A 26,148-nucleotide genomic window follows, 5' to 3' on the forward strand; every position below is an offset into this window, starting at 1 on the left:
AGTGATGTCTTCCAGATGCAGGTGCCAGATAAGTCAGTCATACTGCAGCATGCCATGAATAACATAAATATCAAATTCCACAAGCTTCACTTCGTTATTTGGCCGTCACCTGAAGAAGGTTTCAGGGTAACACTCTCAGTGTTGTGAAAAGTATGTTTCCTTTTTTGTTTTCCTGCAGCGATGGTGGCGACGCTGCCTCCTCAAAGACTCCACCATCAACTCACATGACGAGGAGGAGGCGGCGCTGTGTCTGCAGGCGGCCTGGAGGAGCTACAGGGAGCGCAGGAGGTTCCTGCAGTGGAAGGACTCTGCCATCGTCATTCAGAGGAGCTGGAGACACTGCTGTCACCGCAGATCTTTAGCAGCTTTGACGGTTCAGACAGCCTGGAGAGGATTCAGGGAGAGGAACCGTTACTGTCAGACGTACAGGAGCGTGACGCGGCTGCAGGCGGTGGGCAGAGGATACCTGGCTCGACTCAGGTGAATGAAGGATTTAAAACATGAGTGTGTGTGTTTGTGTGTGTGTGTGTATGTGTGCGTGTGGTGGGAAGTTTGACAAGATCATGAGTCACTAAGGCTTCTTGTGGCTTAATTTCAAATTAACTTCAAAAGGCAAAAACATAAGTTTATTATAATGCATGGAAATCAGATTGATTTTAGTGTAACCCAGTTTACCCCGGGGGATTACATTTCAGAAAAGGACTTGGATCACAGTACAAAATAACAACAGCAATACAAGCATCTGGTTGTAATTTTGACTTTCCTACTTAAAATATTACCGTGCAAACACTGTAATTTAACCACAACTGTAGTTTAATTCATTTTATTATTAACTTTAAGGGGCACACATCTTTTTTATTTTTCATTTCTGGAATCATTATCTGAGCTTCCTTGAGACAGAAGGAATATTATGATGAGCATCTTTTTGCAGCTTTGATCGATCTTATCTCATTCTGACTGCAGTTCTGCTTAGCTCTATTTTAGCTTCTTTCAGCTTATCGTTTTGGTTTTCCTCAAAACTGGTTTTGATTCTAATTCACAATGCATCAATTCCAGTTTCAGCAGGCAACTATTTTCAGTGACAAAGCTCTAAGAACCCACTGTACCAAACAGCTGACGCAGTGAACAACTGGCGATCATAGAGTAGCATTTAGCAGCTAAAGAGTCAGACATGTTAGCAATAAGCTGGTGAACAGAGCGTAGCACTTAGCCAATAAAGAGCCATATATTTCCCTCAGGAGTTAGTAGAGACTAATATCAGAGCTTAAAGAGAGTGAATATTGAACTTTCATCAGATTTCATCATCAGGCCAAAAACATGACTCAAAGTGAATGCTATTTCACTCTCTATCCTGATGTGAAAAGAATGAAGTGTTTGCCGAATCGATTTAAAATGGGAAAAGATGTTAATGTCATGCTTAGTTGTTTCTGCTGCCCTCAAGTGTCCAAAAGACTGTATTGCAGGTATAAAAACACTGCGATACCATATAGAACTTATTACAAAACATGTTGTTATAAAAGGATATTTTGTTCCGCTTTCTGTGGAGATAGTTGTTAATCACACATTTTGTATTTTTCATTGGTAATCTCTTTAGATTCAGTGAAGTGAAGGAGCAGCATGAAAGACTCAGTACACAACAGGGTTCACCGGCAGAGACGGATGCAGGAACCATGGAGGACCTCCCCTCATCAGGACAGGAGGGATTCATCCAGGATGTCTGCGGAGAACTTTCTGAAGACTCGCAGGCTGTCCCGTTAGATGCGGGAGAGACGGAAAAAGAGGATGAATCAGAGCGAAGCAGGAGCATAGACGAGACGAGTCACAGGAACCGGTCCAAACGAGAGAGCAGACGGATGAGAGAGCTGGAGCAGGCTCAGTTCAGCTTAGAACTCCTCAAGGTCCGAACCACCAGCATGGGAGGTCCTCCTCAAGAAGACTTGGCCCCAGACAGCAGCACCTGCCAGCTGGAAGACCATCATAGACATTCGCCTCGGGGATCTCCAGCTAGTCACGGAAGTTTTGAGCTGCTCAGTGTGGAGGACATGGAGACCGAAGGCTCATCTGCACCTCAAGAGCCAGATGTTCCACTGCATGAGGGGCTGAGGGATTCAAACTATAATGAGAAGCCTGTGATGGAGCCGATTAACAAGGTGGACGGACCGAGGGCAACATTTTATATTGCTTCCGACCAAAGTCCTGTTCATGAACCAAAATTTGAAAGCCCCAGCAGATCTTACAAAGAGAGAAGAGAGTCGACGTCTCGACGGCCCGTAGTGGTGTTGATCAGTATGCAGAAGGAGAGCCCTGTGGAGGAGGGGGAGCTGCTGGCAGCCCAAACCCTAGAAAGAGCTCCGGAAACAGAGGCAGCATCAACTGTTTTCCAATCGACTCCCATTGCAGGCTTGGAGGTTGCACCCAAGGCTGTGCAGCCTCATGGGACTGATACTCAGGCCAAGAGAGATGCGTTTAGAGTCGACCAATCTACCCATGGGTCAAGCCCAGAACTACCCGGGATTTCCTCCTCAGAGGTGGACATCCAGATTGTCCTTGAGCCAAAGGACATTGTTCCCGCTGTTGTCCCCAGTCAGCAGCAGAGGAAGGCGGTCCTGCCTGCGCAGGAAGCTCCCAGCCCGGTCCTGGACACCAAACCTCCAAAAGCCCAGAAGAAGAGCTCAGGCCAGACTGTGATAGTGAACATGGTGGAGAAACCCTCCAACAGTGTGTTCTCTCCACCCAGACGCAAGCTGCCCTTCTCCAAGTAAGTTGCCCATTAAACCGAAGGATATTACAGCAGTGTTAGAGGAGAAGTTCTGTAAAACCCCAATCCAATTCCCTCACAACAAATGACTTCTACACGGAAAGATTTTTATCATAATGTATGTCATCATTTGATCATTTACAACAGTCGGTACTGCTCGACTCCACTATACATGTCTGAATAATGAGGCTCCTCAGATTTGGGCTCAGCACCGTATGAAGCATCCAATGGGGAATTTATTCTTCATATGGAAAAACTGCTTTTCTGTTCAGGGGATCAAGATGAGGAATTCCTTACCTGTAGAACTCAAAATAGATTGTGATCTGGATCATTTTAAACTCAAATTGAAACCGTATTTTGAAGAGGGATCACACATGTAACCATGAATGATCTGTTGCTTCTTGCTTTATGAGGTTTTACTGTATTCTAATTGTTCTTCTGTCTGTATTTCTGTTGAGTTCTGAGGTTTGTGTTCTGAATGTATGTATTTATTATTACGCTTATTATAATATATGCATTTATGATTGTTGTACAGGCCCATCCAGGGACAGGCCTTGCAAAGTAACCTTGTGGCATGTGTATAAACTACATACTTGTGCCTGTACAGTTTAAGTAAGGGATAATACCTGACGAGGTGTCCATAATCAGGAATTAATGGACGAGGCATTGGACGGTTCTTAGGCTTCTGCGTCGTCCATTATATCTGATTATGGACACCGCGAAGAGCATTATCCCGCTTATACCATGGTCACTTGCCAAAGAAAATAAAATAAGTTTTACAATCAAAATATACTGCACTCAGTGTTGGAAATAAAATACTCAGATTTTTTTTTTCATGTGGATAGGCCAGCTAGCGCATTAATTTAGAGCAGTTAACAGACCATTTGACTGGAACTACTTAGTAGGTGTCCATATATCAGGGGTTAATGGACAACCTGCAGCCAATCAGAATCAAGTATTCCCCCAGACCATGGTATAACAGCACTTAGTTATAACAGTGATGCTTTCGAGATTCGAGGTTTTTAACTTTTTTGTAATGTCTGTTTTTTGTGTTGCAGGTCAGATAAGGATTTGGTGAACCAGGAACGATCTCTGGCCATGTTTAGAGACGACTCCAAATCTGCTGGATCCAGAAACAGAGAGGTATGTCGCGGACACCCACAAAGACTAATTATAATACATACCATCTGCTGAAATAGTCTGGTAAACCCTCAGACTCATATTCACTTTAATTAGCCTCATACATACAGGGATTTTTGACCAAACATCTTTTATTGTGCTTACAAATATACATAACAATCTTACATAAATCATGTGAGCCTAGACATTTACATTACAGATTTATTCAGGACAAAGATCACCTATAGCTATGATGTGCAGTGGGTAGATATGAAAATAAACCTGTAGAAATCCATAACGGAACACTTTGTTTAAATAAAAAGGGATTTAGTCACCAGAGATTCTGTTTGGGCCCTTGAAGCCTCCCAGTGCTAAAGATTAGCCATTTATTCACAAATTGAAGTTTTCTGAAATTCACTATCAGTCGTTAAAAATATATATTCACACATGTATACAGAAATTTAATTGCAAATTTCATTGAATTGAGTATCTGTAGCTTCTTTTCGTTATCTTTGCGAAGGTTTGCTCCCTACATTAACACATATACAGTACGAACACACACTAGCAGCTGACCTGTTGTTCCTGTGGTTGCCTGGAAGCAGGTGGGCCGCCCCGGCCCAAAAAAGAAAGCGAGAATGTCCCGGACGCGCTCCGATTTCCTCACCCGCTGTAACTCCGAGGGGGCAACCCAGTCGGACGACGATGATGAATACTACATCCCCGCCCATTCCCACACGCTGCCCCCCTCCCTGTCTTCCTCATGCGTCCACCCAGAGGCGGACTGTCACAGTGACTCCGAGATGGTAAAATACCGGATCTCCAGAGGTCCCATGACCTCCAAGCAACCTCTGGCTGCATCCCCCTCCACCCTCTTCTCAGGTGGATGTGGCCAAGCGGCAGGGGATGAGCCTTTTAACACTGCTAACCACACTTTGGTCGTACTGTTCACTTCTTTGAGACTGTCTGACTACAGTCTGTTTCACTCAACCGGAACGTCGCTGTCGGAGGCGACTGTTCCTGCACGGCACTCTGCTGGCTGCTGGTTTCAGCCCGAGCTGAGTCATCTTAGCTGTCACTTTGCGACTTCTCTCCTTTTCGTCTCACAAGAGTATTTCTCTCTATCAAGGGATATGTCAACATTTTGATGTTTTATCTCCGATGTTTTCCTTCAGTAAACGCACGCTGTGTTGCCTCACAGTTGTGCAATAAACAAGTGTTTTTATTATTTATCCTTTTTTTCGTAATCATTCAATAGAAGATGTGAAAATAACTTGTAAAACTTCTTCATAAGGCTTGTTTGTCCAAACAACAGCAGAAAACATAAAGATTCCCATTTATAATTCTATAAAACTTAAAAGGCAGCAAGCCCATCACTTCTGAAAAGCTGGAAACAGTGTGTTTTGCATTTTTGATGGATTAATATCCGACATTGTAAATCTACTGTTGAAACTGTTGGCAACTAATTTTCTGCTGGCCAAGTTATTGAATAATTGACTTGCAGCACTAGTTAAAAATAAGAGGTGTTTGTTATGTGAAGCCAGTTTCTTTTTTGTAAGTGTTTAAGATATAAAGGAGGGCAAATTATACATTTTTTTCACAGTGTGTCAGCTGTCTTGAAGGAAAAATCAAAGGTTAAAACTCAAAATGCCAGTGCATTAAGGTATCCCTGCATCTACTTCTTCTTCGGTGAGCAGAGCTTATCACAGTGAGGACAGACTGAAGATCTTCCCCACTCATATATTTATGAGTTGCTTCAACAACAACACGACATCGCACCTCGCGTCGCACTGCACGCCGACCGCTGCTCCTGCATGCTGGAATCGTCGAAATCTCGAGCAAATAACTTCTCACTAACAACGCCGTTTTCTAACAGGATCTTCAGAGCATGACTTCTGTTTCTCTCTCAGTATCTCAACATCGACATAGCTGTTGATTTCACATCGAGTTAGAATATCAGTGCAATTATTACGGTCATAAACAAAATACTACAAACTTTTACTGCCATAATGTGGAATTATTTATTGTATACTCCATGATGTACAGCAAATTGTATAAACATGTTCCCCCATAACATGCTATTTCTGACTTCAAGGTTCCTTATTTTAAACACAGGCGAGCCAAACTGTGTCATACAGCAAACCACCACATGTTGGACCAGTTTTAAACCTATAAACCATCCACTGAAATAAAAACAATTTTTTTTAAATGTTCTCATCCAGTTGTTGTTCTCTGCTCTCCAGGCATCTCACAAAGACCAGAAGAAGATCCACAAGACCATGTCGTCAGGAGACCTGGGCAAGGTGGAGGTTCTCAGGAAGACCTCCAGTCACGACGGAAGGTAAGACCTCTACAGAGACTATTTACCAAAAAACATTCCTGCTTCTGATAACTTGCATCAACTTCTACAGAGCTGTAGTCGAGAAAATGTTTGTTTAATGTTTGAGGCGAAATGTGCCAGTTTGAAAAGGAAATTTTCACCTTTATAATCGATACGTTTTAATTCATTGTTTCTAATCAGACATTTCCTCCTGGTTCTTTTGGTGGAAATTGGTGTATGTTAAAATTTGTTGATCTTAAATGACTCAATTGTGTTTGTGGTTTAGCCGGATGAGGGGAAAGATGAAATTCTGGAGTAAGACGAAGCACGGCGAGAAAAAACTGTCAAGAGAGAAGCAGACCAGCATGAGCGAGGCTGGAGACACGCATGGTAAAATAAACAACACAAAAAACATATTAAATAGGTTAAAAAAAGGTTTTATAAAGATTCTATACAGACTTAAGTACCTTCACTCTTACATTTTGTTTTGATCCACCCTCTCTCTACCTGCCGCATAGCAGAGGGCCCTTCTCCACCTCACAGTCCAGACTTGGAGGCAGCCTCCTCTCGGGTGGTCAGGGACAGTAAGGAGAACAAGGAGCTGTCGCCGAAGATGAGGAGGCGTCGCAGTGTGAAGATCAGCAGCATCGCTCTGGAACCCGCCCAGTGGCAAAACGACGCGCTGCACATCCTGACCTCCACGCACGACTACCGCAGCATGAACGACTTCCTCATGAAGAAGGTGAGAGAGCTACCTTCACAGACATGTACACAATAAACAATAACAATTTTACTCGACCTGCTGTCGTTACACGAGGGCGTTATATTACCTTAAACCCCGGCTTCAAAATACAAAGTTTAAAAGGAACAGCTCTTTTGCTAAAGCAAAAACTAAAATTCACTTTCTGATGCTGTGAGCTCGACACAAAATATCAGCCTCAAAAATCGTAGAGAGACATGTCAAAACACATGGACACGTCTCTCTATGATATTTGAGACTGATATTTTGTGTCGAGCTCACAGCATCGGAAAGTGAATTTTAGGAAAGGAAACAGCCACATCTCACTCCGGAGACAGAGACCTCAGCGTCATCAGTTACCAGAGGGATTGTTTATTTTATAGAACTTTATAGAAATGTATCCATTTACAGTGAAGTCTGTAGATGGTCCTGCCTAACTGTAGAAACTGTAGAATACTTCTGGCAAGAGGCAGTGCAGATTCATGTTTAAAAAAATGTAATCTTTAAATCTTCAAAACCAAAATTCCCTTCCGCCTCTTCTGTATTGACAAATTAATACCGTGGGTTTAGACAAAACGGAGAGATGAGTGAGGAAAAATCTTTTGAATGAGGGGAACCACTGAATGTTACAACAGAATCAGTTCATTGGAAATCTTGCACTTTATTATTGAAAGTGTGGCCATCTGGTGTTGTGGTGAAATAATCTCAAACGTCCAGACCAGAGAAGATGCATTTACGCCCCCCTTTTGAAGTGGAAATAACTTTCTGCTTGAAATTGTTTACTTGAAACTCAATCATCCTTGCAGATCGCTGACCTGGAGTCTGAAGACGGCAAGAAGGACACAATGGTGGATGTCGTCTTCAAGAAAGCGCTGAAGGAGTTCAGGATCAACATCTTCAACTCCTACTCCACCGCCTTGGCAGTGAGTCCTCCTTTTTTTTAAAGATCTGTGCAGCAGTTGGATATTTACCTGTGATTATCCATTAAAGTCAAGTTGATGTTCTTGTCACATATTTCCTTCCCTTTAACTTTGCTCTCACTGCCAGATGGATGATGGGAAGAGTATCCGTTACAAGGACCTCTACGCCCTGTTCGAGCACATCCTGGAGAAATCCATGCGACAGGAGCAGAGGGACTGGAGCGAATCACCAGTGAAGGTGTGGGTCAACACCTTCAAGGTCTTCCTGGACGAGTTTATGACCGAGTACAAGCCAATGGAGGGCACAATCGGCAGGGTAAGAAAGTTAATAACTGCATAGAGGCATTGAAAAATCTAAAAAAAAAAATGTAAAAAACAACAAAGGTGAAATTCCTCATATTCCCAGGACCTTTGGTGTCAGTTGTACCTTTGTGGGGCTTTAAGGGAGACCAGAGTATGTTTTGTATTTAAAGGCGGATCTAAAATTAAAATGTAAAACTTAAGTTTATGATGAAGCAGTGATCTCATTAATTGTGCACTCAGATGAACAACACAAAACACACACGGTGAACAACACAAAACACACACATGGTAACACATTTCTCTCTCGCTTTAGGCTCCTAAACGTGAACGCAAGAAGTCGAGGAAGAAGGAAACTGACATTGTGAGTAAATTCAATTCCTATTTAATACTTGTTTAACTTTTTATTGCGTTGTAATGGAGCTGAACTGTGTGGTGTCTCCGCTTCAGGTTGAAGAGCACAACGGCCACATCTTCAAGTCCACACAGTACAGTATCCCCACCTACTGCGAGTACTGCTCCTCCCTCATCTGGATGATGGACCGAGCCTGCGTCTGCAAATGTGAGGACTGGACATAAGAATACACACACACACACTTAACTAAGATACACTGTGACTGACTGTGGAATTCAAAGTTGAATGAATCTCTGGGACAGTCATAGAAATACCTGTTTGACTGAAGTATATTACACTGTAGGCGTTACAAATTAGAAAGTTAGTGGTGAATTTAGAAAGTCTGAGTGATGTGAGTTTTTTGAAAAGACAATATTTACACCCTCGACTTGAGGCTGAGCCGGTGCACCCTCTTCAGACAGGGTGCTTGCTGGCACTTCAATATTATAAACCTCGGTATTCATTGGGTATTACTATTATTTCTTCCTTTTTTGCATAAATATTTTTCTTTTGCATGCTTGAATTCATCTTTAAAGCAGGTTTTAGATATCTTCAAGTCTGCCCAATATGACGCACACACATGGATACACACACCAGCAGCAGTTCCTAATGCTCTCCTAACTCACTTACCCACGGGCTATCACGCCCATGTGTGTAGTTTTTATTTCCACCCACACAGTACATTACACCCCCTCCTACTCCTTTCACACACACGCTAATACACACAAAAACACACACACACACTACACTCATACTCACAAATCTCACACTCATGCCCTGCCTCCCTGAGTGTCAGAAATATTAGATTAAACCTCCCTCTCCTTTCATAAATCCATCTTCTATCCAGTTACAAGATCCATCTGCACTCTCACGGAGCAGCAGACATCACATCCAAACTCTGCTGCCGTCACCACCGCCGCCTCAACGTCTGCAGTCGAGTCTTTGGGGTTGTGACGGACTGTCAGCTTGACAGCTGTTGTTGCTGAGGCAGGAGAAATGCCATCAGTCTGATTTTTGTTGTGCTGTTTTGTCGTTCTACAGTGTGTCGCTACGCCTGCCACAGGAAGTGCTGCTCCAAGATGACCACCAAGTGCAGTAAAAAGGTAGGAGGAGATTTTTTTGTCTGTTTTCTGAAAGAATAATCACTTTCCAGGGTGATTTTGTTTTGGCTTTACATCTCTGTAGATATTCTCTATTAGATGTAAACTTTAATAGCTACTAACTTAACAAAAACACGTAAACACTTCCCTACTTTAGGGCATCCATTGGTACTAGTTACTCTTATCAATTATTTTTAAAGCCTTTTTTAAAGTGGAATTACAGAAATAATCTTGTTGAAAGAAAACACACATTTGCTTGATTAAATCTACTCAGAGGTTCTGCTGCTACATGCCTGCTGGCTCTGGTGTAACCAGTAGATAATTGTGGTTAATATGTTAGCGCCTACTGTGTCTTTATCTTCATGACTTTCAACAAAAGCAAGCGCAGGAAAAGTTCCGTGCAGTACAGCAGGCTCAATTTAATGTTTCTGTGTTTATGTTTCTGTACAACAGTACGATCCGGAGCTGTCGTCTCGGCAGTTTGGTGTGGAGTTGTCCCGTCTGACCAGTGAGGAGCGGACGGTGCCTCAGCTGGTGGAGAAACTCATCAACTACATTGAGATGCACGGCCTCTACACAGAGGGGATCTACAGGAAGTCGGGCTCCACCAATAAGATCAAAGAACTCCGCCAGGGCCTGGACACAGGTGAGGCTGATCTGACCCCACAGATATGAAAACAGGAAGTGTTCTTCATCTCTGTGTGAGCCTAGATTCTTCTTCTTTTTTTTCTTCTTCTTTCTCTTCGTCTTCTACTTTATCACAAAAAAAGAAACCTTAATGAAAGTTGGTCTACCTGAACGTGTCTTTCTGTTCCAGATGTGAACAGTGTGAACCTGGATGATTACAACATCCACGTCATTGCCAGTGTTCTCAAACAGTGGCTCCGTGACCTGCCCAGCCCTCTCATGACCTTTGAACTGTACGAGGAGTTCCTCAGGGCCATGGGTAAGCTCATAATTAGCTCCCACAGTGACTCCAGTTCAGAGACTCCTCCAGCTGAGAGTCAGTTTCAGGAGGTGAAATGTTTTCTCGGTCTGATGGCGTGCGCTTGTTTTTCTTCTCAGGTCAGCCAGACAAGCGGGAGGTGATACGAGGGGTGTATTCGGTGATCGACCAGCTCAGCAGGACACACCTGAGCACACTGGAGCGCCTCATCTTCCATCTGGTCAGGTGGGTGATGAGATAATAATCAACATCAGCTGTACAGCCTCAGGCGTGACTGAAAACGGGTTTTTGAAATGAGATCTGAATATTGTTTTTGCCTGTGAGCAGAGTGGCTGTGCAGTTTAATATTTGAAGCAGAGGTTTCAGATTCTCTTTGTTTTTCTCTGATTTTTTTCTCCAATTATCAAACACTCTGGATTCTCATGCCACCCTGTCCGGTGTGTTTGGTGGGAATGGGTTGTCAAACTCTGTGAGGATCGACATCAAGATTCACTGGATTTCGCTGTGGTTTGTTTCAGGATCGCCCTGCAGGAGGAGACTAACAGGATGTCAGCCAACGCCCTCGCTATCGTGTTTGCTCCCTGCATCCTTCGCTGTCCTGACACCATCGACCCACTGCAGAGTGTCCAAGACATTAGCAAGACCACCGCGTATGTCCACCAGCCTTTAGCTCACCTCTGTAGTTCCCCAGATGAACTCTTTAACTCTCAGAATAATGTACCGAACAAGTCAATCCTTTGTTCTGCTCACATTTAATTCATTTTTATTCTGATCTCTTCCCCCGTAGATGTGTGGAGCTGATCATCAATGAGCAGATGGGCAAGTACAGAGCTCGTCTGAAGGACATCAGCAGTCTGGAGTTTGCAGAAAACAAAGCCAAGAGCAGACTGACCCACATCAGGAAGTCCATGGTAAGATAAGACTTCAGTCAGCCCTCTAGGCCAGGTAGCTTTAATCATGATGCTGAAGGTGTCGGTGCAGTAATACCCAACAATCACATGGACATTTTTCTGCCTGTTCCTCTCACTCATCATTTAAATGGTGACACAACAGTTTTTTCAGCTCCATGAGCAGCTGGCATGGTTCTATCACAACCATGGCAGGAGTTCATTTCCCTCTGTTTTCTCGACATCTTTCATCAACAGATTTTGCTCTGTTTTTGTAACACGAACAAAAAGCAGACGTTAAAATTCTCCCAGCAGCACACAGTCAACTACTTTTAACTTAAATCAATTTTTAGCGCGTTATCTTGTATAAAAATGTGTTTGCTACACACGTGCAAATACGTTTCTAACTATGTTGACTAATACCTCTCCAGTATTAATTCATGTTCCAACCAAGGGTGTCACGATATATTGATAATGATGATAACCGTGATATTGAGAAAGGTAATATTGATATTGTATCAATAATATATGATGATATTGTAGATCTTTTGTATGTTAATGAGTTTATTTCATTGCCCTTTTTATTAGTCATTAAGTGAAATTGCTCTTTTTGTATCCTGTCTTACAGTAATGGTTACAGTCTCTTTCTCCATTTCCCCACACTTTTATATTGAGTTTGAATTATTTGCCAAAAAAGAGACAAAACACAGAGTAAACAAAGTTAAAAAATACATTCAGCTTGACTGTGGGGTTTTTTTTGCGATATATAGATAATATCATGACAATATTGTTATCATGAATTTGTTTGGCCAAGACAATCATGTGGTGAAAATATGATATTGTGACACCCCTAGTTCCCACTTTTATCTACTAATTCTCAGAATCTCCCAAAGTCCTCCTTTCATTTAGGGAAAAACAACAGCCATATAAACAATGAAACAGACAGTGTAAAGAGTGAAAAGCAGCTTGGGGCTATACTTGCCAACTGCAAGTATAATCCATCAGTAACTGGTAATGTTGCTATATTAGTTATTTAAATCATTATATTTAATTCACAGGTAAATAGGAAAAGTAAGCATAACTTCAAACATATATATCTCCCAACAGTACAACAGAAATATATACATACACTATAGTACAGTAAAATCAGCTCTATTAAACATGGTTATTTACCTGCTTCAGCTTTTTTTCACATCAAATGTGAGCTATATAGAATAAATCCAACTTCCCATTATAGATGCAAATACTTACTAATCTAAGTATATTGTATAATGTTTCTTCCTATGATTACATTTTAATAGGGAGTTAAATTGTCGTGCTCCCTTGGGAAGATCAGGATGAGAAAGATTTCTTCATCGCAAACACTAATCTGAAAGATGGTGCCAACTTGTTCATCATTCCCAATTCTCCAGAACTCCTCTATCAATCAACTGTATCAGTACTTTCCCACTGAACATGGATTTAATGATTTGCAGCTCAAAAGATGTCTTCCTCTTGGTTAAAACTTGGCTAAATAAGGTTAAAAAGTGGTGTTTTTAGCTCAGATTTAACCTAAATGACACCTTTTGAGCAGTGAATCAGCAGATCCATGCTAACTTGATTACCATCATCACTCCTTAACCCTAACCTGTCCTTCCTTCCTCCCTCCCCCCACCCCTCCTTCCAGAAACCTGTACTAATTGCTGTTAGGTTTATGAGCATAACCCGCACTGCCACCCCGGTATGTATGCCCCTGCCACTCCATGTGCCACCGCCCACCACCAGTCCTGTCCTGTCCATCAGTCTATATATGATCTGTCCACTCATACTGTCTGTCACACCTCCAGTCATAGTAGTCTTTGTCTGTAAGGTAGTTCTCTTTTTACTCTTTTAGTATTCTGTTTGTCTATTTGTTACTGTTTTGTTCCAGTGTTGTTACCTGAACCGACTGGAAAAGAAAGAGTTTGAAGATTATCTTTTTACTCTGAGAACAGTGTGATACTTCTATATTCATTTTGTTACAATTGTGCATATATTTCAAGGTTATACCTGCTTGGATTAAATCGTTACTTCAATCGGTTTTATTTCTTAGGGTCTTAATAAATAAATATAAATATATATATATATATATATATATATATATATATATATATATATATATATATATATATATATATACACTACAATATGACTATAAATAGCACATAGCACTGAGACTAATTACTTCAGGCATATAAAGAATTTTTTATATTTTCAAAAATGTGCTATAATTATTTGTTTTTAAAGAACGATTGAATAAGTTATCATTCAGTAGTTATAGAAGTTATTCAGTTATTTAGTTATTCACATTACAACAAATCTGAGACTTTAAACTTTAGATTTTCTTTGTCAGAGTTCTGCTTGTGAGCCATCTGAAGAGATGGACTTTTAACAGCTGATCTCAGCTAGCTGTAGCTATCAGTTAATGTCAGTTATTCAGGGTGATAGTTGGCTAATGTTTGCTAGATCATTGATGATTGTAAACTAAGCATTGTATAAATTTAATTAAAGTTAATTCTGATTAAATAACTTGTTCTTAAAGACTCAAGTTAGCATCACCTGTCACATGTTTTGAAGCTAATCTATATAGATGCTGCTAACGTTGTTTCATTGATACAAGCTTACTCTTAATCACTTTTTAAATATGGCTAATAATGTGTCTTTCTTGTTTGTGTAAAGTGAGTTGTCTTTATTTCCATCATAATGCTGTTGCTTTGTATTGTGTCTCTTGAGTTACTGTTGAAAGCTAGCTAAGCTAACAAACTAGCTTGTGTCTAGTGGCATTCGATCTAATGTAGAAACACTGCTAACATGCTAGTGTTACTGTTTCCATAGAACAAATGATGGTTATTTTTTCATGTTTCTGAAAAATTAGCCAAAGTAGGCAAGTACTGTATATTTTGTAGAGATTCAATGTAAATCCAGTGTAAGTACAGTAAGTAAGATTATGTTTGTCGTTAGCTCTGAGTCAGCAGCCCTCTGACTGTTAGCTCCACTGACTGCTCTTTGCTTTCTGTTTTTGCTTCACAACTGATTAACATGCAGCCTAACACAGCTAAACTTAAGGTAATGCTTGTGTGTGTGTGTGTGTGTGTGTGTGTGTGTGTGTGTGTGTGTGTGTGTGTGTGTGTGTGTGTGCGTATGGCAAAAGTAGTGTTTGTTCGTATGCGTGTGTGTGTCGAGCAGCAGTCGTAGTCTCCCAGCGGTGCTGTTGTGAACTGTGGTCAACACATCCTCTGCATAGTCTGTATGTGGTCAAACCATTTAACCGTGTCTATGGCGAGTTCGCTGTCTGTGTCCGCCATCACGTCACTGTCAACAAAAAGAACAGATGATCAGAACTGGTCCGCCTCCTCTGACACACTCTCCTGCTATGTGATTTTTCTGTATGAACTTGCAGAGCAAAAGTCGAGTTCGGCAAAGCAGCGGCCACACGCCCTCGCCTCCTCTCAGCCCTAAGGTGCCCCCTGTGGTGGATGGAGAGAGTGCGGCAGGTGGAGATGGTGGAGGAGGAGGAGGAGGAGGAGGAGGAGGAGGAGCAGAGGATGCTGCAGAGGTCGGGCTGAACGAGCAGCAGCAGCTGGCGATGCAGCAGGAGGAGCGAATCCTCACCGAGCAGATCGAGAGTCTGCAGAAAGAGAAGTATGATCTCTCCCTGATGACATTGGAAGTGTTTTGTTTGATTTGTGTTAAAGTGTGCACACAAGCTTATCTTTTAATTATCGTTTCAGTACTCTTTCACAAATGTCAAGATTTACTGCTCTTGATTATAGTTTCTTTTCAATAAATTTGAGCTTTGAACTATTGTTTGGACAAAACAAGCACTGTCCAAGTGTCACTTTAGGATCTGGGTAATTGTGATGGCATTGCTCACTATTTACTGAAATTTCACAAACCAAACAATCAGCCGATTCATGTAGAAAATACTCAGTGAGGACACGCAAATACAAAAAATGTCACATCTCTTATCAGGACAAAATCACTTTGACCCTTGCACATCAATAGTAAGGACTGCCATCAAGCCAAGCAGAGCCTGTTGGTCAATCTGCTGTCCAAATTCTAAATTTGAATGCAAAAGGAAAACCCTAAAAGCTCGAATGAAAGAAAAAAAGTGATTGAGATAAAGCTCATAGTAACCTGTCATTACCATGTGTGTGTGTTCTGTCTCCAGGGAGGAGCTGACGTATGAGATGTTGATCTTGGAACCGCGGGCGTCCGACGATGACACTCCTGAATCTGAAGCGTCCATCGGCACAGCGGACAGCTCTGAGAACATCACCATGGAGACGGAGGGAGCCACCTCAGACCCTTCTGGTACGTGTGAGTGAAATATTGTATGTCTGAAAGTGATGATGCTCTCATAGGTTCTGATTGGCAATGAGTCATGCAGACTGGACCAAAATGTTCACCTTGACACCCCCCCTCTACATCCCCTCCACTCACTCTGCTGTGAGTGGATAGCAAGCGGGAATGGCAGGTTAAAAAAGGGGGATGCATTTTGGTTATTTTACTAACAAGGCAGCTGACATTTCCTGATATATCGCCCACTTTTTGCTAAAGTAAAGATTATGTTCAGCGCTGGATGCATTGAAAGCTTTCAAGAGTTTTGAATCTGTCTTGAACTGTTGGTAAAATTTCAGTTGGTTTGTAATCACTTACATTGTTTTTGTGACAACGCTGATCTCTCTCTACAGAGCGCGGCACTTATCGCTCCAGAAAGTCGGATGCAATTGTCAGACGAGGTCTGCGCCGTCAGCCTGATTCCCAGGACTCTGCTGACTCCATCTCCACCATTTCTTCCTCCTACCACCCCTCCTCCTCTCTCTCCTCCAACGCCTCCGGCTCTCCCTCCCCTCACTACCGGTTCCGATCTTCCTCCTCTGGGCCCCTGCTCACCTCCTGTGGTTTGGGGGCCCCGCTGGCCGAGGCGGAGGGGAGCCAAAGAACTGGTAAGACCCGCCACAGGCTCCGGCTCAGTCGCAGCTCCCCGCGCGAGCCCTCGGGAGGCCACCGGAGGGAGTCGGACTTTGGCTCGGGGCCACAGCAGCTGGTTCTGTACGGCAGCAACGAGTTCATGGTGTGAAGGCGAGGAAGGAAGGAACGCCGGCCGGTGCCGCCACCGCCTGTTTGAGCGCAGGAGGGCGTACGAGAAGGGGAGGCGGGAGAGTCCGGGGTTGAACGAGGCTGGTCATGGGGCCCAGTGTCGCCTGCTGCCCCTCCTCAGTGCCCACCCCCCTCCTCCCCTGGTCCAGTCAGAGGAAGAAGGACAGAATAAAGGAAGAGAGGACTGGAAATATGACACAGAGGGACAAAAAGACAGATGGTCAAAAAAAAAAAAAAGGACGGATGACTAATGTGAACAGCAGAAAGCTGGAGCAGAGTGAGGAGACATGGTCGGCCATGTTTGTTGACGCTCTGATCTCAGTGCTGTGTGACCCCTGCTGGAGCACCGGGGGTCGGTTAGAGGACAGAGAGAAGAGGGGAGGGACGGGTGGTGAGACACGCAGAGAAAACCCACACCTGCAAAGCCAAATCTTATAATGCTCCGTCTTTATTTTTTAGCATGCAGGCAGGTGGTTGAAGCCACCCAGAAGAAATGTAGCCATACTGACTGAACTGGCGGACATTTTGTCTGTAACCAGCGCCAAGCTAAGTCTGCTTTTCACGTTTACACAGGACACACCAGCCAAGAGGCTGCATGCTACTCCATCACACTTTTTCCTACGTCTGATTGAAGAGACTGTACAGAGATATGTTACAGCTGTATGTTACATTATTATTATTAATATTATTATTATTATGTTACAGAGGAAAAAAGTGTACATAGAAAGAAACTCCAGTGCTGCTCCTGGGTCGTTCATGTTGATCTCTATTTCCTGTTCCTCTGTTTTGAAAAGTGAAGTGTCTGGAATTCAGGTTCCACTTTTGTTTCTGTGCTGGTTTTGCTCGGTTTGCTTTCATTTCTTTTTTCTTTTTTCTCTCTTTTCCTATTTCACAATGAACAGAGCCAGTTTCATGTGTCCTCGGGTTATACCCATAAGAAACAATTGAAGGAAAAGCTGTCGCTCGCAGTGCTACTACATGTCTGGTGTCACGTTTACTTGACCGGAGGTGTCAAATGTCAAATCAGCCATAAGTGAATTGTATTTGCCTTTCCCTGCAAGCTTTTTGTTGTTTCCTTTTGTTTTATTCAGAAACATCAGTGTTACTGTGTCAGGACTTGAATTATTTTTTTTATATATAAATATAAATATTATTGCTGTATTATAGGTGTTGTTATTGATATCAAAGATGTCATGTTTTTGTTGTCAATATTGTTTCATGGATTGTTTTTTGTTCAGATGAAAGCCATTTTGTCTTTCCTGTATGGATGCACGTGTGTGTGTGTGCGCGCGCGTGCATGTCTGAATGAGTGAACGAATGAGTAACTCCTGCCACTGTTTCAGCTCCACCTTTGTGCATCAGGAGTCTTCTCTACAAACACATACACTAGTATTTCCTCTCTCGTGAAGGTGGAAAAAAGTCTCTGCAACCATCAAGTGACACTAAAACACACTCAGACTTACAAAATGTTTTTATTAGTCCCGGTCTCATTGCACCAGTGGGGAAACTCTTGCACTCTCACAGACTTTCAAACCGTCCATGATGTCCTCTGAGCCACCCAGAATATTCTCTTCTTCTATTTCTTCTTCTTCTTCTTCTTCTTCCTCTTGACTTTAACCACACAGACTCTTCCATCCTCTTCTTTCCCGGCTCTGGCTGTGAAAAGTAGCATTTAATCTGCCTGTTAACCAGACAAATACGAGTAGCAACTGACTCAGACCGTCCACGTGTTTCTGCGTATTCTTCTTCTCTTTCCGTTCCTGTCCACACAGTATCTGAACAGTCAGCGTAATAATCATTCTATGGGCCTACTGAGTCGCTTCACGGCAATGATGTCTCCGTACTTTAGCTGCAATATCCCTCCATGCTTGCTGCGTCTGCGATCAGATACTGCTGGGCTCTGATCTCACCAACACAATCAGTGTTAATCCACTTTTCCTCGAAGCTGGAAGTCTCAGTAAAGGCTGTGCTGATCTCGGTTTCGATGCAGGCTGGAGACTTGCAGTGTGCTGTCTTTTTACGACTTAAGCTGTAGACCTGTTTGGAAAAAAAAGAAAGAAAAAAAAAGCTGTTTCAGAGGTGAGCTGAAAGGACGAATCTGATTCCAGGTCAAATATCTTTACATTGATATTTTGCTGGGATGGTCTTTGTTCGTGTCCAGGCTGTCAATATGGAAAAAAGAGCAAAAAAAAAAAAAAAAAGAAAACTTAAAAAAAAGTGAATGTACCTGTCACTGGAAAGCATGCTCTGCTTTCTCTGGTTGTTTTTGTTCCTCTTTTATACACAGTGTATGTACTATTTATGATCATGCTTTTGGGGTGTACATTGGTTTAAAAGAGTCTGTCATAAAAGGTGTTTTAAAAGGATATATTATCCTGTGTACGGTTCATTATCTACTATTAATCATGACAACATTTTAGCAGGCCACACTCGGTCTGTCATGTTTGTGCTGCAATGCGAGAAAAAAAAAAATAAAGTGTGTCTCTTTGTCTGCGCCACTCTGGACACAGCTATGTATAAGGTGCAATTTGTGTTATATTTCTTTTTCTTTTTTTTTAATGATACAAACATGTCTATGGTTGTATGAAAAAAAGACTTTATGGGGGAAATTCATCTGCTTATTAAAAAAGCAAAACTGCAGCCAAACACAAGTGAGTGGAGTGATGTTTCACGTGATGACATCCAGAGAGAAATGTGCGTGTTGTTCTTTGAAAAGATGAGCTGCTCTGTAGTCTGGTGGTACGGCAGCAGACACTACCTTATCTTTAGTCAGATGGCAGCACAGTGAACGGACTATGGCTGGGGTAAGTTGTGTTTTAGGTAATTCAAAAGGATTCCACCAATTAATACAACATTAAACAGATACAACAAAAGCAGTTGTCAGGGGCAGGTCAGACATTTCTCCAACACAGTAGTCATTTGTGTCTTTTCACAAATCACACATTTGTGATCAAGGTTCAATTATCTTTCTGCAACACGGAGCGATGCAACAAAAGGCAAGTTGTAGTCCCTTTATATTACACAAGAAAGAATCTTTTTTTATGATGGGAGTGCAGAGGATTTCAGGAGTCACAGCCTGACACTCATTGACAAATCATCATGAGCTGCCATACAAAACGTCACCAATCAGAACACCATTAAACAAACACAACAAACACTTGTCAGGGGCAGGTCTGATATTTTTATCTTCTCTGAGAGGCTGTTCACATTTGAAGTAAATAAGCTCATGTACAAAGTTTGCCAAATTTACAAGTAGGCCGAAATAGTTAAAAATGTGTTGTAAACAGTGTTTGACGAGTCTGGTGACTTTCTGAACATTTCTGAACATGCAACAAAGAAGAAGCCAATATTAGTGCTGGTTACTTTATTTACTGACCATATGTTATAAGCTTCAATGAATTTGGTGTAAATGGTGAAATGTGAACAGCCTTCCGAGATAAAGTCACACAGTAACCCCCCCAGGCCATGTGCTTACCTGAGGGTTAGCGTCACTCTAGTTCCCTCAACAAATTTATGACACTCACATGTTTCACGTAAGTGTTTTCAGCAAGATAATCTTGACTTATGGAGAACATTTATGTGATTTTTGAAGCATAAATTAAAGTAGAAAGCTCACATTGGGCTATAAACCGACTATATCGGGGCGCATGACTTAAATGATATCACCACTAAGCATTTTACTAAACAATTACTGTACATGGTTTCTATTAATTGATCAATCTATAAGGCGGAAAGTTAGATATACAATAGATTGTGCCTTAAATCGGCCTGTAAAGACTGAATAGTGAGCAGATGAGACTCCGTGTTCAGTGTGATGACATTTAATGTCTATGACAACTTCTATAGTCTCATTTAGCCACGTGTTAGCAGCCACCGTTTTTAAGACACGTGAACTCTTTTTAACTGCAGGACATTCAATTATGTACTTGTATGTGTATATATATATATATATATATATATATATATATATATATATATATATATATATATATATATATATATATATATATATATATATATATATATTACATATTTCAGTCCTGATACTAACTACCAAATATTCATTCATTTTCAGGATTTTAAGTTTTTAAATATCAGTGTGTTAACTTGAAGCCACTGTTTTGAGGGTTTAGGTTTATCAAGAAGGAACGCCCCCTACAGGACACAAGGGAAACAGCATGTATTTGACCGATGGACCAAAACACAGAGCTCTTACTCAGTTCGATTTGCGGTGGGATTTTGAATCCAGCCCTGAAACGGGTTGATCATTTTAGTTTCCATCCCACTGACCGTTTTTATGTACATTTGTAAAGATTTTCAACGTGAATTATCGTCAGTCAAGATCTGATGCGTGATTAAAGTGTTCCAGTAATTGTTTTGAGCCGCGAACAAACTTAAAAAACTGTACTGTCTCGTGAAAAATAGTATAATAACAGACAAGGGAGTGACTGGTTCATAATATGTAAGACTTTAAGCTGTCTGTCTGTAATATACGCAGTGTGTTAATGACTTATTATATGATCTTCACCAAAAAGTATGCATGATGCACTAATACAGCCAAAATGATCCAAAAATGAAAGTTAAAAAAACTTAAAATGTATCAACAGCTGCACGCGGGTTAACATTTATTGTTTTTTGTTGTTGTTGTTGATTTAGTTTCTTGTTTGTTTATGACTTATCTTCTTTTCAGACGTGCGTTTCATTCTCACAGTTTGTCCACGTGACTGTTGCCAGAGCAGACAAAGCCTCTCCTCTCCCTCCCCCCTCTGACACACACACACACACACACACACACACGCAGCAGGTCAAAACCGAAACTAACAGAGCAGAACAGTGAAGAAGTTTCCACCTTCACGGAGAAAAAACGAAAGAGAGAGTTCATCTTTTGTTTTATCACTTGCGACAGGACCACAGCGGTACGGCTGAGCGGGGAGGGGATCATCAGAAGGAGAGAAAAAAAACAAAACAAAACAAAACAACTCTGTTTCTGTTCCACTGAAGTGAAAGTGGATTTACGGTTCAGTTTCTGTAGGTTCTGAAATGATGTGGCAGTGATTTCACCTGTTGATGAGCCGGATGTCCATGAAGACATCAGAGGTTTTTTGCACAGCTGACTTCACTTCTCACACCCGACTCAGCTGATGCACTCCGAACAGTCCACGGTGAGCTGCTCCAACTTTCTACGTTTCACAACTAATCAGACGTGTTTTTGTTTTAAAATAACTTTATTTCTCGTTTGTGCTTGTCTACACCGTTGAAGCTAAACTCGACAGCTCACGTTCAAATGTCTTTCTGTCATTTCTGCAGATGTCTTATGATAAAACCATCGTTTTCTTTGACCTGGAGACCACTGGATTAGGTAACAACCAGTCTGCTTATTAGTAATGTATCAGTGTCAGTGTCAGGAATAAGATTCATTGATGCCTTTTATCCATCTTTATTTATTATTTAACACTACTGTCAAGTAGTGTTTAAAGTGGGAACATTATTATCTTGTCTTTTTTTTTTCTTTTTTTTTTTTAAACATTATATTTTTAAATTAGTTATTTTATTGAGTTTGAAGGTTCGTATGTGATCTTATGAACTGTTCACTGGACATTTCTGTTCTACCATTGTGAGGGACAAAAACAACTGAATTAGTCCTTTAACTTTGTAGTTTTGTATAACATAAACGACGGCCTCCTGTGTTAAAGTCCTGTGCTTCTCTGGCCTGACTGTCCATCCCGATGTCCTCCTTTGCTGCCGTTACAATTACTTCAGCCACTCCAGGTCGACACCAAACATTAAATGTAAATGTTGGCGGCACTGATCTGCTTCAGTGGTCGACCTATGTTGGGCTTGTGTTAATGCCAGGTGTCAAAGAGGCACTAGGTCTTCTGCTTGGATAAAACCGGAGACATCACAGTGTAAAAATGCTCTTGTCAGTTGTCCTTCATTCAGAATCACAGTTTCAGAGTTTTGTGTAACAGACTGAAAACACCTCATCTCACTCCCACTTGTATGGAGGATAAAACATGATGGATTCATGGATGGATTCACGTTTTTCAATTGTTCCTAATGTGGAGGGCACGTCAAATGGCAGCAGACAGAGAAAAGGCCCGGCGTCTTTTACACCTTTCCTGTGCACCCGCTCAAAGCACTTTGAGACGGAAATCTCTCAGCTTTTCAGAGAGCCGCTGATGACGTCACCACGCCTCTTTTACTTGGAAGAAGCGATGATATTCACAATTTTTTTTTTTTGCGTCTCACATGCGCCCACACCCTCCTTTGCTCGTTTGCCCTATATATATATATATATATATATATATATATATATATATATATATATATATATATATATATATATATATACCATGAGCACCAAGCAGAGGATGCCTGCCCTCATACTTTGCAGGGACGATGAGTTTAATAACGCCAACGAGCAAAGGAGGGTGTGGGCGCATGTGAGACGCAAAAAAAAAAAACTGTGAATATCATCGCTATATATCAGAAAGAAAGAAAGAAACAGGCGTTACAATGCCAGGGGGCAGTGGGTTCAGTAGTAGTTCAGTCTCTTCCAGTTCATGAGAAATGAAAGTGTACAGTTTGATCAGGCAGATTATCACAGGGCTGTCATTACACGTTGAGCCAGTAACATTACACAACAGAGAGTGAGGGAGGCATGACAGACTGGAAGTAAAGTTGCAACATGCAAAGTTGATCATCATGCAGATAAAAGTAGACGGTGACCCTGTGAGCTTGGCAAGATTTGCATAAACTATCCGGCATTTTTAATTTCAACGGTTATCTGGTTAAGTGAAAAAAAAAAAGTATTCAGTGGAAAAAATCATTAATTTGTTATGCCAGTCAGTTAAAACCGCCCTTCCTGTCGTAGGAGGCTGCTCCTCAACCTTTTGAAGAAAGTGAGACTAGACACAGGAAAGATAAGCGCAGTTCCTGAGTCTGCTGCACCGGCTCTGCGTGGGTGTGTACAGCTTGAATGACTCAGCGGCTACAATGGCCACATGACAACAGAAGTTCACATGCAATCAAACTCAGACTGACTGTAGCAGACATTCATTTACTGACAGTACATTTCTCAACTTTTCTTGTTTTGGTCCTTGGTGTCAGTCACACGAGAAGATTGCTGCCGCTCTCATGTCTGTCTGCTAAATTGGAAGCTGCAGCCAGTTAGCTTAGCACAAAGAGTGGAATGTCATAGTTGACCTGGTCCAAAGGGTGTCGAAGCAAAATAGTGCCACAGCATTCTCCTTAACATCGGAAGTAGATGAAGACTTGTTTTAAAATGTAAAAAAAAAACAGCCTACTAAAATACAAAATAGCTCCTCTATACAGCTCGTCAGGCATATTCCAAGTCTCCAGAAGCCACGGCAAGATCCTAAACTGATTTGCAAAGATGTTATTTATCTAAAATCTTGAGTGTAGCATAGATATCTAATGCCGGAAGTGGGTGCACAAGCTCAACCGTGCATCGAGGGTGTGGATCTTGAGACTTCCAGAGTCCCTGTCTAGCACAGTTGTTGATGAGAGGAATTGTTTGTCGTATTGTCCACCATGTGTCAGTTGATCTTTGTGAAATACAGAAAACCTGCAATATTTCAGGCATTTTAGAAATGATGTGTGTATATATATATATATATATATAAAAATATTACCTTGTTCTCTTAATCAACGCCTTTCTGTTATCAGACACTGCTGTGTGCGACCTCATCCAGTTGTCGGCCATCAGTGGAAACAGTGTCTTCAATGTCTACACCCTCCCCCGCCACCCCATCTCAAGGAGTGCCGCAGAGGTCACAGGCTGCACCGTCAAAGATGGCCGGCTGTTCGTCCATGGGACTCCAGTGCACACCATCCCCGTTTACGATGCCCTCACCTCCTTCATCGCCTTCCTCCTCTCCTTCCGTCGTCCGGTGCTGCTGGCGGCCCACAATGCAAGGCTGTTCGATGCACCGGTGCTCGTCAGAGTGCTGCGACAGTACCACCTCCTGCACGAGTTCCAGCAGGTGGTGGCCGGGTTTCTGGACACCTTCCTGCTGAGCAAGAATGTCTACCCAGGTCTGTCCAGTTACTCTCAGGGGAACCTGGTTCGCCACTTCCTGGGAGAGACCTACGACGCTCACAATGCTGAGGAGGACGCCAGGATGCTGCAGAAGCTGTTCAACGCATGGAATCCTGGAAGCAGGGATATCTCCAGATTCATCTACAGGACGCACCAGGTGTATTGAACAACCAGCAGGAAAAAACAAGAGTAAACCAATCAAGCCATGAAAAGAGCATTATTCCATTAAATTATTCATTATAAATTATTTTTTTCTTAGTGTGTTTGGACAGACCGATTTTTTAAGCTCTCCGATTTTTTAAGCATTCAGAAATAATATATGATAAACCCCAGACTGACAGATGTGTTCATTCTGTATAGTTATAGTCTAGATTTGTTGTTGAACTGTATTGTAACATGTCTCACACTCACAAGTGTTGTACTCTTTTCCAAAAAAAAAAAAAAAAAAAAAGAAATGAAATAAAAATCAATTAGATGCCTCTGCACAACTTGATACTTCTTTTTTTTTTTTTTTAATAATTATTTGTTGTTTTTTTATACTGTCTGATAAAAAGTGAGAGTAGAGTTTGCAGTTATGTACATTATGTAATAGTTGGATGTACTGTAATTTATATGTGTACATCATATTCCCTGCCAAGTAATTTATACACAAAAGGAAATGTTTTAAAAAATGGGAATCAAAAACTGATAGAGTTTGGGGCGCCACTTAGCTCGGTTGGTAGTGTGCGTGACCCATGTGCCGAGGCTCTGCAGTGGACCCGAGTTCAACTCCTGGCGCGGGTCCCTTTGCTGCGTGTCACACTCTCTCTCTTACCCTGTTTCCTGTCACAGCTTTCCTACCAATAAAGCCAGAAAAAATATTTTAAAAAACTAAGAGTTTATTTTTCACAATAATAATAATGACAGTTATGTAATCAAATGAATCACATCCTTTGGAATCTGAGTATTTGCTATTGAGTGCATACGGTACCACCCAAATTATCCTCTAAACACTCTGTTACTACAATTAAGGGCGTCTTTGTGTTTCTTACAAAATTTAGAACTATAATCACTGTCAGCATATCCACCATCCACACTGTTTATATATTAATTTATATACAGCTTTTATTTACCGCCGTCTCCAGTGATGGAATGTATCTAAGTATATTTATTCAAGTACTGAGGATAGTTCCTTCTAGATTTAAACAAAAACAAAAAAAACACTGATTCAGATCATCTAAAAAATGCTTGACATCAGATCCGATAATTGGCAAAGTTAGTCACTGGGAGAACTAATGCATTGCATACATGTACATATATTTAGTTTTATAATTTACTTAAGAACACATAATGTCAGAAAATGAATTATGATATAAAAGTTTATCAAATACCTACTATTTGTATGGGTACCTTTCACTTCTACAGTACTGTACTGTATTGTACTGTTTTAACACAACATCTTTTTGTGTGACCTCTGGGTACTCGCTCTGTCCCGTTGCGTGTCCA

General features: G+C 41.5%; 2 protein-coding genes across 14 annotated transcripts in view; both read left to right on the top strand.

Moving 5' to 3' along the window:
* The window catches only part of LOC119024291 (unconventional myosin-IXAa-like), a 143,893-nt gene extending 124,783 nt beyond the window's left edge, over positions 1–19,110 (top strand). For 5 of the 13 annotated variants that reach the window (XM_037106912.1, XM_037106914.1, XM_037106920.1 and 2 more), the window contains 22 exons: positions 179–480; positions 1,595–2,758; positions 3,817–3,901; positions 4,477–4,680; positions 6,118–6,215; positions 6,481–6,584; positions 6,713–6,936; positions 7,740–7,856; positions 7,981–8,169; positions 8,470–8,517; positions 8,604–8,715; positions 9,589–9,650; positions 10,101–10,293; positions 10,465–10,593; positions 10,713–10,818; positions 11,112–11,243; positions 11,381–11,504; positions 13,147–13,200; positions 14,544–14,564; positions 14,899–15,140; positions 15,670–15,812; positions 16,193–19,110. In XM_037106912.1, the coding sequence (XP_036962807.1) occupies positions 179–480; positions 1,595–2,758; positions 3,817–3,901; positions 4,477–4,680; positions 6,118–6,215; positions 6,481–6,584; positions 6,713–6,936; positions 7,740–7,856; positions 7,981–8,169; positions 8,470–8,517; positions 8,604–8,715; positions 9,589–9,650; positions 10,101–10,293; positions 10,465–10,593; positions 10,713–10,818; positions 11,112–11,243; positions 11,381–11,504; positions 13,147–13,200; positions 14,544–14,564; positions 14,899–15,140; positions 15,670–15,812; positions 16,193–16,581 (4,242 nt within the window). In that variant the 3' untranslated portion in view covers positions 16,582–19,110. Of the gene's footprint in view, positions 1–178; positions 481–1,594; positions 2,759–3,816; positions 3,902–4,476; positions 4,681–6,117; positions 6,216–6,480; positions 6,585–6,712; positions 6,937–7,739; positions 7,857–7,980; positions 8,170–8,469; positions 8,518–8,603; positions 8,716–9,588; positions 9,651–10,100; positions 10,294–10,464; positions 10,594–10,712; positions 10,819–11,111; positions 11,244–11,380; positions 11,505–13,146; positions 13,201–14,543; positions 14,565–14,898; positions 15,141–15,669; positions 15,819–16,192 lie in introns of all 13 variants that reach the window. The other 8 variants (XM_037106922.1, XM_037106925.1, XM_037106924.1 and 5 more) reach the window with 7 other exon arrangements.
* Positions 19,111–21,363: 2,253 nt separating this feature from the next.
* LOC119024296 (protein PML-like) lies at positions 21,364–25,148 on the top strand. Its single transcript, XM_037106929.1, has 4 exons — positions 21,364–21,517; positions 21,625–21,763; positions 21,909–21,960; positions 24,291–25,148. Exons 2-4 carry the CDS (start codon positions 21,743–21,745, stop codon positions 24,827–24,829), a joined length of 612 nt encoding a protein of 203 aa, XP_036962824.1. The 5' UTR covers positions 21,364–21,517; positions 21,625–21,742; the 3' UTR covers positions 24,830–25,148.
* Positions 25,149–26,148: the final 1,000 nt, after the last annotated feature.

Source organism: Acanthopagrus latus, chromosome 8 (assembly GCF_904848185.1).
Source record: "Acanthopagrus latus isolate v.2019 chromosome 8, fAcaLat1.1, whole genome shotgun sequence".
Lineage (NCBI taxonomy): Eukaryota > Metazoa > Chordata > Actinopteri > Spariformes > Sparidae > Acanthopagrus > Acanthopagrus latus.

Bases quoted from the DNA above. Each gene is read 5' to 3' on its own strand.
- LOC119024296 (XM_037106929.1), top strand. From the start codon at position 21,743: ATGCACTCCGAACAGTCCACG. The intron at 21,764-21,908 runs GTGAGCTGCTCC...TCATTTCTGCAG, and splicing joins TGCACTCCGAACAGTCCACG to ATGTCTTATGATAAAACCAT. The intron at 21,961-24,290 runs GTAACAACCAGT...TTCTGTTATCAG, and splicing joins CCTGGAGACCACTGGATTAG to ACACTGCTGTGTGCGACCTC.